This window comes from Pithys albifrons, chromosome 4 (assembly GCF_047495875.1).
Source record: "Pithys albifrons albifrons isolate INPA30051 chromosome 4, PitAlb_v1, whole genome shotgun sequence".
Lineage (NCBI taxonomy): Eukaryota > Metazoa > Chordata > Aves > Passeriformes > Thamnophilidae > Pithys > Pithys albifrons.
Window position 1 is genome coordinate 73,257,402 of NC_092461.1, and position 19,318 is coordinate 73,276,719.

At 38.2% G+C, this 19,318-nt stretch overlaps 1 protein-coding gene across 2 annotated transcripts in view; it reads left to right on the forward strand.

Annotated features, from left to right (window-relative positions):
* Positions 1 to 13,933, forward strand: part of LOC139671562 (ras-related protein Rab-10-like) — a 38,997-nt gene extending 25,064 nt beyond the window's left edge. The window contains exons 5-6 of one of the 2 annotated variants that reach the window (XM_071554605.1): positions 3,419 to 3,520; positions 12,515 to 13,933. In XM_071554605.1, coding sequence (XP_071410706.1) covers positions 3,419 to 3,520; positions 12,515 to 12,589 — 177 coding nt within the window. In that variant the 3' untranslated portion in view covers positions 12,590 to 13,933. Of the gene's footprint in view, positions 1 to 3,418; positions 3,521 to 3,877; positions 4,907 to 12,514 lie in introns of those variants that run through there. The other variant, XM_071554604.1, reaches the window with a different exon arrangement.
* The last annotated feature ends 5,385 nt before the right edge of the window (positions 13,934 to 19,318 follow it).

A 19,318-nucleotide genomic window follows, 5' to 3' on the forward strand; every position in this document is an offset into this window, starting at 1 on the left:
CTTTCTAACAGAAAAAGCCCAACAAAATTTTTCTACTTTTTTTTTTTTTTTGCTTTTGCTGTCTTCATAGCTGAAGCTGATTTATAGCTTCAAAGCTCGTTTTACATGTACAATAAAAATTTTTAAAAATACTCTGCACAGTTCTAGGAATATTTCAGCCACATCTCTCTGATTCAACACAAGAAATTGTAGCAGCACTTTGCTAGGAAGTAGTATATTTTGAGTTAAATGAACAATTGGAATTAAATTTCATCTTAAAAGTGATATTAGCCTTACCTATTTTGTTCCTGTAAGTAAGATATGAGCTTATTTCACACAAGATCTCCAAACTGTTCTCAAGGATATTATAAAATAAAATTTCCCAGTAATGTAATTCCCATGGGTTTGTAAATGTATTTAGGTATTTTATTTATGGGTCTACTCAAGGTGCTCCCAAAGGAAAAAAAAAAGTTCTTTGAATGTGCCTTTCCAGTTTCTATATGAGAGGGAGTAGCCAAATCTGTGTTCGTATTTCCAACTGCTTTAACACTGGACTGGTGGGTTTTTTTCCATCTGGTTACTTTTTTAGAGGACTTGCTTGCGACAGAACTTACCAGTATGAAGGGTGAATTGAAATTATATGTACATTAATCTTCCTTGACCAATATTTTGCAGATATAGGGAAAATCCAGGTGTCTTGATAGATGTAGTAGGCGATGTAGTAACGTGATACAGAGAAGGCTAAAGTGTTCAAGGTTTTTTGGTTTGATTTGATTTCATTTTTCTTTGGCACTGGTCTTCACAAATAGAACAGGTCTGTTTGTCTTAGACCTCTGCTGGTACTGTCTTGGTTTGGGAAGCAGCAATTCAGCCAGCAGTGGGAAAGCTTTGGATTAGAAACTGCTTAGGAAAGTTGGATGCATCCACAGTCATGATGTTCACCCAGTTGTGCCAAAAGAGTTGATCAGTTGGGCCACTCTCAGTCAACTCTGAAAAATCATGATGGTTGGGAGAGATCCCTTTCGACTAGAAAGATACCAACAGGATACATATCTTTCAAAAATGGCAAGGAAGGGGGTTTAGGGAACTATAGTCAGTCATCCTCGCTTCAGTCACGTTGTTCGACATCTTCATGAGTGATCTTGCTGATGATAGATGGAGATGTGCATGTGACAGGAGGTTAAGGGGTGTGACAGGAGGTTAAGGGGTGTGACAGGTACACCAAATGGAAGAACACCAATTCTGTGGGATGTTGGTAAACTTGAGAACTGGGCCAACAGAAACATCATTAAATTCATGAAGTGCAGAGATTTGCACCTGTGATGGAATAATCCCATGCATGAGTCACTGCCCTGCTGCAAAAAGACTCTTGAGTTACAATGAACACCAGCGTAAATATAAGTCAGCAGTGTTCCCTCATATTTTAAAACCATACTGGGTGACATTAGAAGGGTAATGGATGGTAGATCTGGAGAGATTATTGCCCCCCCTAATTAGTGCTGGCAAGGCTATATGGAATATTGTGTCCAGCAGAGACTGGAGCTGAGGCTCCCCCACCTCAAGAGGGGTGTTGAGAAACTGCAGATGGTCCAGCAGGTGGGTACAAAGGTGATTGGGGTCTAGTACCAGTAACCAGTGAGGACAACTAGGGGAGCTGGGTAAAGAGTAGGGTAAGGAGCAGGTACTGGTCTGCAGCAATTGAAGTGTAGCTAAAGAAATTACAAAAATAGACTCTTCTCTTGTAGAGACAGACAATAAAGCCAGTGGCAGCAGACACAAGTCCTGGCGTGAGGAATACCACTTGCACTAAAAGGGTGATGTAGCCATGGAAGAGGGTCCCATAAAGGTTATAGAATATCCATCACTGGTGGATTTCAAGACTTGGGTAGGCAAAGCCATGGCAGACTCTGTATTGTATGGGCAGTAGCCCCATTTCAAATGAGGTTATCTTTCAAAATTAATTCTGTGATTCCATGACTAAACATTTTTTTGTGTTCGTCAGAGTTTGTTCATAGGTGACCTCTAGAAATCTGTTACAAGATACAAGGAAAAGGGAGTTTTTAATAGTAGCTTATGTGTACTTTATAAACCACTAAGCAGTTTGCTTTAGTTGCCCAATATTGCCTGTGTTTTTCTTTATGAACCGTTATGCATCGTTTGTATTGACACTTGCCAAGAGCCAGACGATCTTAACTTTCTGTAACAAGTTGCTGCAGTACTGAAAATGGTTTACAGCAGTCAGAACCCTTATGAAGCAGTTTGTCTAAAGAAACAGTCTAGATTTGATATTTATTTTCAGAATTACATTTCCTTGTAGCATTTTGGAAAGAAAACCATTTTGCTTACTTTCTACTTTTAATATAACCTTTATTATGTTTTGTCTAAAACTTTGAAGTCTGATTCTTTTATCTGTATCTTCATGTGTGATTTTGGAACTTTTGTAAAGCATTGATTTGTTTTTTCTAGAGCCCTTTGAAAACAAACAGAACTGCCAACATCAGACTTTTTATCCTAATGGTGATCCTTCCAGATAAATCATTAATGTTCAGTAAATACAGGATTTTCTATACATTATAAGCAATAGGGTATTTTCTTTGCATGGTATCATCTTCTCCAGATGTGTACCAAGAAGGAATCCATTGCAATGGGCATTAATAGACCCTCCCCCTATTTTTTGCATATTTATTCTCACTTTGGCCTCCTCCCTTGGGAGGCAATCATGTAATTGTGTTTTCTTTTTCTCCATATATTTAACTGTATAAATTAGGAAAAGTTTAGGACCCTAAAAAATCTATGACTTCTTGTACTGGGGTTTCTTTTCTTCATGCCAACATAACTCTAAGCTATCTGTAAGGGAATTATACTGGAAATGAGAGAACATGGGTAAATAAAATAAAACCAACCAATATAAAGTCTGTGCTGTCCTTTTAAGTATTTTCTCTTTGCCTATTACCATATTTTTTGCACATGCATCTTTTCTTTGCTTGCCAGTTATCTCTGTGTTTCTCTCTGACAGAAAGGAACATCTCTTTTATATTTCATCATGTCTCTTTTTCTACAGCTTTTGTCATATTTTATCTATACTTTTCTGCAGGCTCTCCATTAGTTTCCTCTAAATAATTGCCTAGAAGATAGCTAATTTTCTAAATCTATCAAAACATTGAGAACAGACCCACTGGAGATTATTCTTGTTATTTACAGGTAAAGATAGGTTAAAAAGCTGTTTTGAAACTGCAAAAATTTAAGAATAGTGTTTCAAGAGCTACGTGAAATTTAAAAACAAAGGATGAATATGAATATGGAGTACTTTACTGAGCTAACATGTACTTAATCAGTGTTTGGAAGCAGTCAGAACACCTCAATTTCTCTTGATATTAGTATTAGGAAGTTGTTTTTTTTCTGAAGACTGTTCATCCCATTGCCTGCATTTGTTTTTCAGCTTGCTTGGGAATATGGAATACCATTTTTTGAAACAAGTGCTAAAGATAATGTGAACATTGAGCATGCATTCTCAATCTTGACTAAGGAAATACTGGAAAAGGTAGGCTTCTTTTCTAAGTAGAAAGAAAATGGGAGATTTTTCGTGACAGATTGAGTAAACAAGGTTGTGAATACAGAACAGGTTTAGCTAAGCACAGCTAATTTTTTTTTTTGCGTTATGGAGTTAATATTTTGAAGTGATCTTGTAGTCACAGGCATATAGAGGAGGAACGTGGGGAAAATTGTGGCAGAAGAGAAAAACAATAGTGGGGAGCAGGTAAAATACAGCTCAGAGAGAAAGTGAAAATTCAGGAAGACTGCTTTTGTGGCTTTCTTTGCTGAGCTTTTCTTGAAGAGATTGGTTAACTGCTCTGGGGTACTTCCACTTCTGCACCAGGACAATTCCATTTTCCTCCAGGTTCCTGTGGAATGTGCACGCAGTGAAGATGCTGTATGCTCATGGAATCAGTGGATCTTTTATGTTCAGCAATCAAATGTTTTATCCAAGGTTCATAGCTGTTTGTTTGGCTGATTTACACTAGTGTTTTTGAAGTTTTCTTGACCTGAAAAATTGAGCTAATTAGTAGTAGAATCAATATTGTAGCTGTCAGATTCAGAATCTCTTGAGTGTTTTGGCTTGAAGGTCCTTATTCCTTGGAGTTGCAATACTTTTATAGGACAGAATTCTTGTTCATTAGCTCTGAAAATGTTTTGCATTGTAATTTATTTTTAGACAGTAGAATATTATTTTAGACATTAATAGATGTTCTTCATGCAATGCATTATCATTGCCATTCATCACCAATATTAGTTATACAAAACTAACCTTCCATTCCGAATACTTTCAAAGTCATAATAAAGATAAATGAGCAAAATTACTGACAAAGTCACAAGTTGCAGCATTTTGATTAAGTAGCCATAGGGAATGGTCAGAATAATAGCTCAGGGTTGGACTGCTTCTAAGTCGAGGTCCTGTGGTATTATATAGTAACACAAGTAATAGTTGGTTATTTTGGGGGAGAAAAAAAAGATGAAAAAAATCTTTTGATTACTTTAGCATTAAAATAAAGCACAACAACTCAAGAGTCAAATATTGTGTAGAACAGGAGGATAATGGCAGGTCCTTGAAGAGTTGGAAAAAAGTCTCAAATAAGTTCACTCTGATTTTGTTGTAAATGAAAAAGACATTGACTGCTGTAAACAGAGAATATATTAGTATGTTGGTATGAAATGTGAAAAGTACAAAACAATAGCTATGCCTTTATTTACAAATATGTGCAAAGTGAGCATTTCTGTACAGTGCACTGAGTAAGAGTTAAGAATTCTCTACAACGTGCAAAAATGGTGTTTGGATATTTCTCACAATTGCCTGCATTTACTTTACTGTAAATGAAACTTCAGTATTCCTACTCATTTTCATGAAAATTCATGGGGTTTTTAGTGTGGACATGGCAAACAAATTCAGACCGTGTTGAAAATGTTACACCACTGCATGGTGTTAATTAGAACTGCTTTGAACAGTTGTATGTTCTGCATGCATGTCTGTGTTTGGAAAATATGCCCATGAGAATCTGATGAGTTTGTCTGTAGTAACACTTCACCTTAACTATAAATGTTTGGAATCCTGGTGGGGCATCACATACCATTACTTTGGTGTATAATTTGCCATTTTTAGTTAAATGCATTTGTTGATTTAAACAAGGACTCCTTTAGCCCAATTGGTTTTGCCACTGGCCTGGTAAGAGAGTTAGCTGTAAAAAAAAAAATAAAAATCTACCATCATACAGTTTCATCATGGTTTTCAGGTTCGACAAAATAATTTGCCTGTTCACAAAACTGTGAAATCTGAATGTAGTACTTGAATTTTAACTTCCTCTAACTGATGAAATTTTCGAGAATGGAAAATGCAGTAGGAACTGTGACTGGTAGCTGTGAAAAATGACATGATAGGTGCCAGTCTGAGATCATTTCAGTCATACATCCATTCTGTAGGGGTGAAATATCTACTTGCTGATTGTGAAAAGGAGATACAGCTTTGCAAAGTTTTGGCTTAAGACACCTATGTCCCAGACTGATCAGATCCTTCAGTGGAAGCATTTCATGGCTTTACTAGTCCCACAGAAGAAGCTCATTTTGAGGAACCCCCTAGAAAAGTCTATTATGGCTATGCTTTTGGGAAATATGTGAAGGTCATTCAGGGGTAAGATAAATAGGCAGGGCAGGCTGACAAGCAGTAGACCATTTTCAGATACATTGCAGGAGATTGTATTAATCTGGGGAAATCTAGGATTTTTTATACAGTCTTGCCTACCATCTACTACAGACATTTCTTTATTAACCAAATATACAGAAAACACTCCTATAGATGGGAAAGATCAATGTCCAGAGTTACAGAGCTCATACAGAATTACTAGGTCTCTTGATTCTTTTCAAATTGAGAACAAGTTGTGGTTCAATGGAGGATTGGAAAAAAATGTACTAAAATATGTCAGACATTTAAACAAAACAAAAAAGCGCCAAGTTTGTACTGACAGCATTTTGTGCTGCATTCTCCTATCTCTTCATTTATAGTTTTTCTTGTAGTGGGCTTAAGGGAGAGAGAAGGCTTCTGTATCCCAGTGATTTGGGTAACTGAAGTACTGCTTGACCTTTCCAATACTCACCATCTCAGCTGTTCTGTGCTGGTCTGTGTCCTACAACTCTAGTTTACATGGGTAGTTTCACTGAAACTATCAGATATTATTTGACAGCTTACGTTGTTAACAGCTAAGGAGTCATGCCATAGTTCTGAGAACTCACAATTTTCAAACCAATCAGATAATAATAACTTTAATTTTAACTTCCTCTAATGAATTTTTGGGGAAGGGCCATAATACCTGATGTGATTGTATTTGAAAGGCTGCTGTGGAAATAAATGTTACTGACAGATTATTCCAGAATATTGCTTAGACATGCTGACAAATAACAACAGTATTTTATTTATTCACAATTCTTATGAGTCTCAGATATGCCTAAACCTGTTCATTAATAGATGACAGCTGTTCTTTGACAGTTCTTGTGGTTGCCAGTGAACTATTTGTACTTGTGAGTCAGTTCTCAAAAAACAACTAAACGCAAACAAATAGCACCCAGAATGCATTTAGCATTTGCACTGTTGTTGTGTTTGGTTGCATGACTTATGAGTAGTACTGTTCTCACCTACCTTTAAAAACTATTATAAACCTATGTATTTATGTATTTGTGTGTGTAGTTGTTGGTATTTTTCTAAAATAGAAGCAGAAGGAGGGAAACTGTATTAAAAAAAAAGGAAAAAAGAGTGTAGTTTTCACCTTTTCCTGAAAACTGCAATCAAACTTAGCCAAAACTTTAAGGTCTGCCTACCTCCCAAGAGTGATTGACTACTAAGATTATTTTAATCACATTAAATAAACATATATCTGCTGAGTAGAGAACAGTGAAAATCCATTTAGGACCTTGCCCTGTGCTGTTGAGAGCAATATTTAATGTTGAACAGCTGGATGTCATTTGAGATGAGCATTCAGAAGTAGCAGGCCTCAATTCTGCCCTTCCTTCATTTCTTTACCTTCCTTTCCTGTGACTACAGATTTTTAAGATTACATTGTATGCCCCATTCCTTTGCTCCTAAAGTTCTCTTTGAAATTTGTTAGCTGATTTTAAACAAATTTGACAGGTCAAACTAAAAGATAATTAAGCTCCCAAGGAGTTCCTTGAAAATAAGGTGAGAGGCAGAGTATTCTGAAGATGGAAAGTCTCCAGCATAAGTTCATAATAGTCTTTCTAGAGAGACTGAAAACTGCTTCAACCAGCCACTCCAGATGGAGCTTGCATCACAGATACCAAATTTAATTCACATCAAGACCCAAATCCATAGGAAATCATATTTCATTATTGCTGAGGTTCATGGAATTGTTAGTTTGTCTAAAAGATCCCTGTGTCTCCAGCAGTGCATATTCAGTGTTTGTTAACCGCAGTCATGCATGGAGCCCCAGGCTTTGTTTGCCCCTTATTTATCTTATACTGACCACAGAATATTAATTCTTTCACGAGGGTTTTCATAATGCTTGTAATGTGTACTTTAGACCTACTTTAGAATTTTATCTCCGTAACCTTCTTAGTAACATTAGGTAGTATGTTCAGCATTGCACACGTGGGAACCAAGGTACAGAGATTAAAGCAAAGAGGATAAGTGCTACCAACTCACTTAGTGCTGGTGCAATGTAAGGCATAATTTAGCTACACTATCTTACTTAATTAAAAAAAAAGTCTATTCTGGACATTGAATGAGCCAGATATTCTTCTGGAAACAGCAGCATATAATTAGGTCATCTAAATAAAAACTTAATCACAATGTCTGGGTATAGGGGATAAGATTCATCTTAACATGCAACCTTAGCCAGCTAAAATTTGCATGACTGGTCTGGTTATCTTGAATCATCTCTGTACAGTTGAAAGAGATGAGTCTTTTCAAACTCATCTCTTTCTAGGATAAAATTGTGTTCTGGAGGTGCCTTTCTCTCTCCGTTGATTATAAAGGGCTCCATATTGGAGCATATATGGTTTCATATGTTTCAAATTAAATAAATTAAACTTGATGAGATCAACCAAAAGAATGTTACAGACTTGACTTACTTCTGGCATTTACTTCCTCTGTGGGATCCTGGCTTTGAAGACATGTTGCTCTCTTAAATAGGATTGTTGAGGTGCAACTATATACTAAACTTTACCTAGATGATCTGTAGGGTTGTGGAACCTCACAGGAGGACCACGGCTGTCTTCTCAAGTTTGTGAAACAACTAATTGCAGTACAACATTGTTACAGTCTACCTGGTATTAACAGAAGAGGGAGATAGAGCCCCACAGTAGGTTGGACGTTTCGGACATGGTGGAATAGCTGGTTTGGGGAGCAAGGCCTTGATCAACATTTCTTGAGGAAAATCTTCATCAGCAGTTAGATCCTGCTCCTGTTCCTGTTCCCACAGAGATTGCCTTCCCTGTTAATATATCCCAAGTTCTTTCTTAATGCTACATGTGCCATGTCCTGCCCATTGCTGTTATGAGAGGACTGTCCTGCATTTTGGACAAGTAATTTGAATTATGGAATATAGGGAAAATGCACAGAAAGTATCGGGACTGTTCATAACTGAGGTCTCTCTACTAGCAGTTCAGGCACAAAAGTCACATGGATTTGGTTGCATGAAGTTCTCTACCATGCTTTGCCAGTCTTTGTCAACTATCATTGTTAAATACAAAATTAGTGCAGTGATTAAGTAAGGTCATTTTGTCATTAGACTAAAAATCCTCAAAATTTAAAGAAGTTATAAATCATAGTAAGTAACCTCTAACTTTGCCTGGGGACATGACCTGGATAGAGTAAAATCCTGTATTCTTCCAAACCCACAGTGAGCCTTACCTCTGAAATAACTAAACCAGTATCAAAATGCCAAGAACTAGTGCTTGAGTAGGTAAATCATTTGACTTGGTACAACACAGTTGACCTTAGCAGTTTTTCAGCAAGGAATTCTCAGCTGATCTTGACAAAGATTTACAGATTTACTCCATAGGAAGCCTTTCAAAGAGTTTATCTTTTTTTCTCATTACATTTCCCATTGTATACCACCTTACCTTTCTTTGCCTGATTAAAAAAAACCCAAACTGTGATCTCAGCCATCTCATCACTATTCCTGTGTCTAGGTATCTGTTGTACACCTGTGATACAAACTGCTTAGAGCTGGGGAGGAGAGACAGCCAGGAGGGGAGACAGCAGGAAGCACAAAACTGGCTTGAACAGATACCTACCTGTCTGTTAGGTGAGACATGTCTGGTGTGCTATTTAACAGGAAAAACTAGTATTTGATAGGAGAAAGTTTCAACGTCTTATTAAAATCACTAAATGCAGGGTAGAGTGGCGTCTCTGTCTGTGGCAGTATTTTCAAAACCTCACTTTGCTCAAGATGCCTAAGTTGAAACTCAAGCTTCTTGGTACCATTTTGGTGCTTCTCACTTTTTCAGAGTTTTTTGCTGTTTGCTGGTTGACTGTCAGGCAATGAATTACTACAGGCTGAAATGTGAGCTGGAAGTGTTAGTGTTCTTGGAGCCCTGAAGGAGGGAGGAATGCTGCCTGCCTTGTTCCCAGAGGTGGGAGAGATTTGCATACCTCTGTGCTGTAATTTTGGGAGAGAGGGTGCCCCACCTCTTCCTAGGTTTGGTTGAAGTTAAGAACTACGTGGGATTGCCCAAATCTTGTTGCTTCAGAGCTCTATAAGAGGACTCTTCATACCTCTTTTGATTATAAATGTGCACTTTCAAATGTGTGTACAGCACATTTGCCTAAATGAATCCCAGGCCCTTATTTGCTTCACAAAGATCTTGTATGGAACAGTCATACCAAACTAAAATGTTTAAGAGTCCTCAACTTTAAAAAGGATTTTAAAATGGCTCTTCTTTATTTGTGGAGTGGTGGTTCTTGTCTTTCTGTCCTGGCTAGTTTGTTGATAAACTATCAGATAATGATTTTACAGATTATAAGAACCATTGCATTATCAAATATGCTTCACTGTTCTTAATTACTTACAGTACTGAGAATCCTTGCTAAGGATAAATGAACAGCTTACTTGCCACCCAAAAGTATTATTAAGGACTAAAATTTTTGCAAATAAGCATCCTCAAGAAATATGCAAGTTTCTCCCCTTTGACTGAATGCATGAAGTTTGATGCTAAAGTACAGCCTGCAACGTCTTCAAATTACCTGTTTCCTTAAAAGTTAACTAAGTGAAACCTGAATTCTGAAACTGTTCAAATAGTGATTTTACTAGAACTCTTCTATTAATTAAACTGATTTTGTTTTCTCCAGAAGAAGCAGGGGTGAAACAAAGCCTATATAGTTTATGTCCACAGTAAACAATGTTCAGTTATTTCTGGGTCTCAAAAGAGTGAATTTAAACTTCTTACTCTACCATTATCTTACAAATCTTTTATTTTCCCTTCAGAATATTATCTCTAAACCAGAGTGGTGTCTTGTTCCTTGAGATGACAAGGTTTTGTTTGTGCACTTGTGATTCTGCCTTGCACTCTCTTTTTAAAAGGTCTTCATAGTTGACATTTACTGCCTGTGCTTGCAGACTATCAAGTCATGTCCCTGTGTAGCACAAATCATAATGGCTGCTGCCTGTACTCGAGTGCCATAGGCAACTGTGTAAAAAGTTGAAAGTAATCAGAAGTTATATATCTGTGTGTTGGTATTTGAGTGAATTCTCAAGGCTAATAAAAATGTTAAGTTTCTTGGTCCTTATCACTCAAAAATTAAAAACAATTAAAAAACCCCAACCCCTCAAAAAAACCAGTGAAAGTGCAAATGCTGTGTTTCTTCATTATGTGACTAAAGACAAGAAATTCGTAAAATCAATAGATCACAGTCTTCCACTATCCTACAATCAGAAACAGTATTTGCTAATTATTTTACTGATGACAGCCTCAGCATCTATCCTGAGGTTTAGACACTCCAATACATTTCCTGCCCTCTGCTCCTGCCTCTGTCCATCCCTTCTGATCCCCTCCCAGGTGTTTCATCCTCTCCCCCAGCATCATGCACAGTCGAAGTCTTCCTGGGTCCCTGCAGCCTGAGGGAGGAACAAGCTCAGCGACCCTCTTTGTGGGCACAGCCCTGGCACAGGGCAGCCAGCACGCTGGAAGAGCTGAAACTGTTGCTACAGAAGGAAAAAGGAAACTGTCCAGAATTTTAGGTAGTGATAAATATTCTCAGCCAAAGAGGCATAAGATTTATTTGTAGCATAGGGTAACTTTTTATTTTGCCCTCATTCTGATTCAGCTGAGTAATTTTAGATGAACCCTTCTGGATGTAGGCAATGTTCAACTACCTATGACATTTATGTGTAAGCTTTCAATTCTGAATCATGATTAGCATTGTATATGATGATTTTTTCCTCTTCTTTCTTTTTTCCTGTGCTTTAAATTTCCTGAATTCCATCTTAGATAGCTGTTGTATCTGGAAGCTTCTCTTTATTTTCAGAAATGGCTGTTGGGTTTGGGTTGAGAGAGGAATGTGGTGAATCAAGTGGTTGCATTTAACTTCTTTGTGTATCATTACCTACTTGGTAAACCTGCCAAGATGCAGGCAGGAGAATGGCAAACAGAGAAGGTAGGATTTCTTTTTCCTCGGCATGTGACAATATTCTCCATGTCTTTGTGCCCTAGTTCAGGGTTCAGTGTTCACAGTTTCAAAGTACAAGATTGCAACATGTATTTGTACTGTATTGCACAACTGGGTTTGATTGTTTCTCTGGTCAGTGCTAATTATCTAGTTGAGTTCATTGCTGAATGGAAGAGTCCTGGTTTTGATGGTTTTTTATTATTGTTACAATCTGCTTTTGCAATCAGTACATAAATGTTTTACAGCAGTGGAGTGCTATTTTGATAGTTTATCATGATAAAGACTGACCTGTTTCCATTTGGAGATATTCGTGGTTATTAAATAGAGGCAAGAAAACAGAATTTTATTGAGTTTCACAAAACAAGTTAAAGTCCTTTCTAACAGTTAATAGCCTCTGCCTTTTTTTTTAATGGATACTGATACTCTGTATTTTTTTGTTCCTTTCAACTGGGCTTTTGCACCCCATTCTCAGTACTTCAAAGATTAATGCACTTACGTGAAAATTAGTGAAAATTGGTGTAGTCAACAGAAGAACCTGTGCTTACAGAGTAAGTCATGTGAGTAATGACTTTCAGGATCTTTTAGTGTGTAGTGTCTCCTCACAGACATTTTCTGTCATCTGTCACCTTCACAGTTAGGAGATATGCTTGAGGCAGTTGCAGAATGTAAAGATGCCAAACTGGGACTTGCACAGGCATCAGTTTCCATCTGATTTATTGGAAAACTCCAATCTTTTAATTAAATATTCAAAGAAAAATTCTATCTAGTGACCCCACCAAATATTTTACATTAAAATACATGAAAAAGCAGGCTTTTCAGCTGTTGTGTTCTAGTTGCCTTAATTGTTTGCTTTTGTTTGTTTTACAGAAATCCTGTGTATTATATGACTTAGATGTTGTGACTCTAAGTGAAAGTAAGAAGAGAACCTGCTGTGCATTCTGAAATATTGTTTCTTATTCCATTTTCTCTTCAGAAAATATTGTGTTGCAAAGAAACATACAACGTTTTAAAATAAGCCTGTAATACCAAAACACAGTGTTCAGGCGCCCTTTGTATTACACAGACTTTGTTGCCAAATGATTTTATATGCTTACATTATATTTTCATATTTTTAATGTGAAGATAAACAGTTATCTGATATTGGAATTATTAGACGCATCACGGGATGACTATGTTTGCATACAAATGTTTGCAGAAATGAAATCTTATGTGTACTAATTTTATTTAAAAAATTACCTTGACTTTTTTCCCTTTGTTATTTATGTCAGATTTGTAATGTAATGAACATTGACATCATCATCACACAAACAACTTTCTGATACATGAAATCATATAACATCTCTTTAAGCACCTGATATTTACTCAATTGTATAAGATAATTCTATGGGGAATTTTGGCTTTTGTTTCATTTATATCTATTTCAGAAGCATATGTGCTATACCCTTGAATAGGGAGGCTGCAAAGGTGAGGGCTGAGAGAACAGAATAAACCATATACAACATTGGCATCATAGAATGGTTTGAGTTGGAACAGAGCTAAAAGATCATCTAATTCCAACCCCCTGGCATGGGCAGGGATGCCTTCCACTAGAGCATGTTGCTGAATCTTCTTAAGAAGGCAGAAAACAGGGAACAACACAATGCATCCAGTAATAATCATTTTTCTGGTATGAAATTTTATCATTCTTTAAAATAATTCACGCAGGTGTTAGCAGCATACTTGTATTTTCCAGTGTTCCTTTTGTCACAAATTATGGCAGTAAAAGTTTTTGATCCTGTGAAATATTACTGTTATTTTCTTAAAGTATAAATAGATTAGGTACCTGATTCTGCTCAGTTAGGTCTGTTTTATACTGTTATGTAATATCTTTAATTTCAGTGGAGGATACTAGATTTTAGATAAATTTACATGAGGGCAGAATCAGGTTGCTCGTTACTTTTTCTTTAATCAAAGGCAAAGAGAGCACAAATAAAACCTGCAGGACACACAAAAAGCAAACACAAGTTGGGAAATCTGAAAAATTGTGGTGACTACATTGTCCTCTTTTTTTTTTTCCCTGGGAGATGTAATTCTTTCTCATTGTTAAGTTTAATTGTTTTATCACCATTTGTGAATGCATAATACTATAGTGAAAAACTATGTTGTAAGCTATCCCAGCACATCCAAAATAACTACCTGTACGGGCTTACTGTACTGTCACCATGCTCCTGAAATATGCCTGCTTCTTTTTTGAGGGCTGTTTGCAGATTGTCATAATATCAATTTATTATTAGAGTTGGTATTGGAGACAGGGAGCTCTACTGGAAAATGCTTTCTGAAGCACATGGGACCAAATGTGCCTGATCATGCTGCCAGATTCATGTGCCACCGGCCCAGTCAGTGTGCTTGCAGAAAGGCTGCAAAGGATGGGAATGGCTGCATACGTGCAGCTGCTCCTGACTACTCCTCATGGGCAGTCACTTACGCTAGCGTTTATTGCAAAATCTGAGAACAAAAAACAGAGGATAATCCCTGCTTTCATTACAAACCACAGCAGAGGAAGGAGATAGTTCTGGAAGGGATTTTGAGAGACTGTCTAGGTCCTCATCATATCTCAACCTCTGATCAGCTGCTCCTGCTGTAGTGCAGGAAGATGGTTAGAGACTTGCAGTGATAGAGATTTCAGAATGTCTCTGAGTGACTACAGTTCTTACTTAACTGGTTTTGCAAGCAGAGAGTTTGCTAATACCTAACCTAACTGGTACACATGCAAATAGGTTCTCCTTTCTTTATGTAGGTGAACATCTCTGCCTGCCCTCCCCTTCTTCCTCCCCTCCCTTCCTCTCTCCTCCCCTAATTGTTTCTGCATTCATTATATATAATTGTCGAGACAGCTTTTTCCTTTTTTTTTTGTTAAGAGCACTTTATATGAAACTCTTTGTATCCCATCCACAAATTCTATTACCATCTAATAGAAGTAGACTAGACTAATCTGGTATTATTTGCTACTGACACACCCATGCTGTTTCTTATATCTTTACTTTCTAGATTCTTCCAAATGGTAGGATTACCTGTTGAAAACATTTTTTCCTTCTTTTTTTTTTTTGTTTTGTAGAAATTCACCTAATCAGTTTGTAGAGCTCTTACCTTCCACCCTTTGAGAGAAGTGCAATCTCTTTGGGTTTTCTGGAACCTCACTCATTCTCTATTTGTTCTTGAAGATAATCAGTGGCAGCTCTATTATTGTCTGAACCATAAAGAGTTTTCATCAGGTCTAGTCCATCAAAAAATCTTTAACTTCTGTATTTTCCAGTATATCTCTTCATGTTTCTAGCCAAAGCTCTTAGACTTTTGTCAGTGGTACTAGTAAGTGAAATCACAATTGCCTTCTAAAATTGAAAACTGAGGTTAAAAAAAGGCATTAAGGATACTGGCATCTCAGCATCACTAGTCATTAGGGGATGATGAAATAGATTTCCCCTTCTATGGAATAACAGACCAATTTTTTCCTTAATCTTCTTGCTATGCATATTATCAACATCCTTGCTATCTTTTAAATCCATTTTTGTAACATTTTGGGACCTTATCTTTCAGGTTTTGTCTATACATAGTCTATACATTTATTCATAATTCAAGAATTTGACCTACTCTCTAATTTTTTTCTGGTCATTGAAGATCTTACAATTCAATCAACTCAGTCTTTATTTCACTTCCTCCTCCTCTGAACAGATAAAATTCTGCAGTTTTGCCTTTCTGCTGTGGATCTCTGATGAACTTTCAGCTGTCCTGAACTTGCAGAAGTTTAACTGCTAGTTCTCTGAGTTTATGTTTTCATTTAATTCCTCCACCTTTTCCTAACCATGAAAATAGATGAAAGAGGGTCAGATGGATTTGTAATTTTGTTTTTTTCCCTTTGTAACTAATGAGAATTTCAAGTACAGGAATTTCTCCTATACATTTTTAATTCTCAGAGTATTTTCTACTACTTGTGGCTTAGGTATGATCCAGTCACTGGCCCACCTTAGTGAGATGCAAATATCCAGGTTCCCATGCAGTGTTTGCAGGATGTGTCACTCCTGCTATCTGATGCAGTGGGTTTCACCTAACACTGCAGGTGCCATGAGTGCTATCTGGTTTGCATCTCCTGGAGGAAAGCAACTGTGGTTTTCTAAGCATCTGAATTGTGAAATACATTCAGAGGAACATGGAGCTGGGAAAAACCACCCCTCTCACTAAGACCAAAAGACTTGTGCTGAACTGGAACACACTGTGTTTAAAGGCATTTTCTGACCTAGAAAATAGGATGTAAGTTGAGAGTATTGTCTTCATTTAGTTCTCTAAAAAGCTGGCTGGATGACAGTGTTGCACAAATTCCCACAGATGGAATTTTTAGCATAAATAAAGATTAAATAAGGGATTTGACTGAATAAGGGAGGACACCTCTTAGAGTGAAATGAAAGATAAAATGTGAATGCTCACACCAGACCCTCAGATCTCTTGATAATACCTTGCATGAACAAAGACTGCTTAGATTTTGCCAATAATACAAGAATAGTGTTCTTCTTCAAAACATGAGACGCACAGATATCAGCTGTATCAGATGCATTGTTCTCTTTGCCCTTTCCCCCTCACCTCAGGATCCCCCTGGATCAATGGACTGAGGCCAGTTGTATGAGGTTCAACAAGGAGAAGTACCAAGTCCTGAACTTTGGTCACAACAAACACATGCAGCACTATAGGTTTGAGGGAGAGTGGCTGAAAAGTGGCCTGTCAGAAAAGGACCTAGGGGGTGCTGGACAGCAGCTGAACATGAGCCAGGAGTGTGCCCAGGTGGCCAAGAAGACCAATGGTATCCTGGGGCCAGCAGGATTCAGACCACCAAGTCACCCCGTACTTGACACTGATGAGACTGCACCTCAAGTGCTGTGTCCAGTTTTGGGCCCCTCACTCCAGGAAAGTCATTATGGTGGTGGAGCATGTCCAGAGAAGGGCAACAAAGCTGGTGAAGGGTCTAGAGGGTAAGTGCTATGAGGAGTGGCTTAGGGAGCTCGGGTTGTTTAACCTGTAGAAAAGGAGGCTCAGGGGAGACCTTGTCACTCCACAACTACCTGAAAGGAGGTTGTAGCCAGGTGGAGGTTGGTCTCTTCTCCCAGGCAGCGAGTGACAGGAGAAGAGGAAATGGTCTCAAGCTGTGCCAGAGGAGGTTCAGGCTGGACATCAGGAAGAATTTCTTCATGGAAAGAATTAAGCATTGGAACAGGCTGCCCAAGGAGGTGGTGGAGTCAACAGCCCTGGAGGTGTTCAGGAAATGACTGGACATGGCACTTAGTAATATGGTTTAGATGACATGGTAGCATTCAGTCAAAGGCTGACTCGATGATCTTGGAGGTCTTTTCCAAGCTTAATGATTTTGTGATTCAGAGAAAGTTAGATATTTAGGATCTGATTCTGAAATGATCACTGCATATTCTGTTACATCCCATTGGACTTGTAAATATTTATTATGAAAATCAGGCTTTTGATATAAAGGCAAATCACATGTAGAAAGAAGGAATGCACATTCATGGGGATTTTTTTAAAGAAATATGAACTATTATGGCTTCACATGAAACTTACTGTATAAAGCTCAGTTTTATTTGATGTATACATACTACACCGTAAAGCATGTTATTAGAATCATACTAAAATCAGTTTGTTGTAAACAGCTGTTTCAGATGTTAGCATTGGCAATGGAGTAAATATATACTAGAAATTTTACAGCCTGCTGCATAAATGTGTTATGAAATCAACACGAAAGTCAATTCAAAATGCATTTAAGAATAATTCCAGGAATTATTCTGAGTCCCTCTGCCACTGCATATGGTTTTATGAAAAGAATTTTCTGTTGATTGTTAAAGACTGTCTGAGAACACCATCTGAAAAGCACATACAGAAGAACTAAGATGTTGCATAACTGAGGGCCTGGCCCTAAGGCTGGCCTGCTCACAGGGATTCCTCTCCAGGTCTGGTGACTTCGTTAACATTTTGCACCAGTAGGAGCCTGGTAAGAGATCACACTAAGGGACTAAGGCATTCCCAGACATCAGAAAAATTATCTCTAAAGTGTTAATTATACATAAGGTGCAGTTAAAACAAGAAATCATCTGAGATATAGTGTTAAAGTGTATTTCACAAAGAGAGAGCTGTAGTCCAGTTAGAACATGTAACAAAGCCACTCCAAGAGCAAGACATTTAAATACTATAAGCTCTATGATGTCTCTTCCTGGAAACAGCTAAATGAAATTCAGATAGCATGTAGAAGTTAAATTTTTTAAAAATGCACCTTGTTCCAATAAAATGGCTAAAAATGGGCTGGATTTCCACTGCTTGGAGAGAACATAAATACCTTTATAGGAAGACAGACTTAAAAGCCATAAGACATCTAGTACCATCTGAAGGAGGAAAAAAAAATCCTTCAAGAAAAATCAACAGTAACTATTTCTGTGCAAAAGACGCTTTTCTTCCTAGATAGCAGAAGTGCATGATGTCTGAGAAGCATATGGTGTGAGATGGTACCTATCCTGGAATTAATCGTACCCAAGACAGTGTTTAAGAACAATTCTTGGAAGACTAGTGCTTCAAGTCCTGGTGAATCCCAGTCTGTCCTGATCTGTTCTGCCTTATGCATTGCACCTGGGAACCTTGTCTAACCTGAATGAGTTAAACCCATGCTTTTGCTTTCCGTATTTTGTCAATAGTGCTTTAGTCCACTGATAACACAGAGCTGGGAGGACAGGCCAATACCCCAGAGTGCTGTGCAGCCCTTCAGAAGAACCTCAACAGGTGGAAAAGATGGGCAAGAGAGGAACCATCTGAGATTCAGCAAAGGAAAATGGAGGGTCCTGCACCTGGGGAAGAATAACCCTATATACCAGCACAAACTGCAGGCTGACCTGCTGGAAAGCAGCTCTGTGGAGAAGGACCTGCAGGCCCTGGAGGACAACAAGCTGTCCATCAGCCAGCAGTGCCCTTGTGGCCAAGAAGGCCAGTGGAATCCTGAAATGCATTAAGGAGGAGATTGCCAGCAGGTCAAGGGAGATGGTTCTGCCCCTCTACTGAGCTCTAGTGAGGCCACATGTGAAGTGCCTTGTCCATTTCTGGGCTCCTCAGTACAAGAAAGACATGATGCTCCTGGAGCGGTTCCAGCGGAGGGCAACAAAGTTTATTAAGGGACTGGAGCATCTCTCTTATGAGGAAAGGCTGAGATAGCTGGGCCTGTTCAGCCTCAAGAAGAGACAATTGAGAGGGGACCTCATCAATGTATACAAGTATCTAAAGGGAGGGTGTGAAGAAGGTGGAGCCAGGCTCTTTCTGGTGGTGCCAAGCAGTAGGACAAGAGTCAACAGGCAGAAACTGATACACAGGAAGTTCCATGAACTTCTTCACTGTGTGGGTGACCATCCACTGGAACAGATTGCCCAGAGAGGCTGTGGAGTCTCCCTCACTGATTCAAGAACTGACTGGACACAATCCTGTGCAACGTGCTCTGGGATGACCCTGCTTGAGCAGGGAGTTTGAACCAGATGACCCATTGTGGTGCCTTCTAACTTTACTCATTCTGTGATACTACTTTGCACTTCAGTAGCTTGATTCAAGTAAGTTGTTCAAAGCATATGGTGAACTTTGTAAAAAGGAAACTACTTTGAAAAGAGA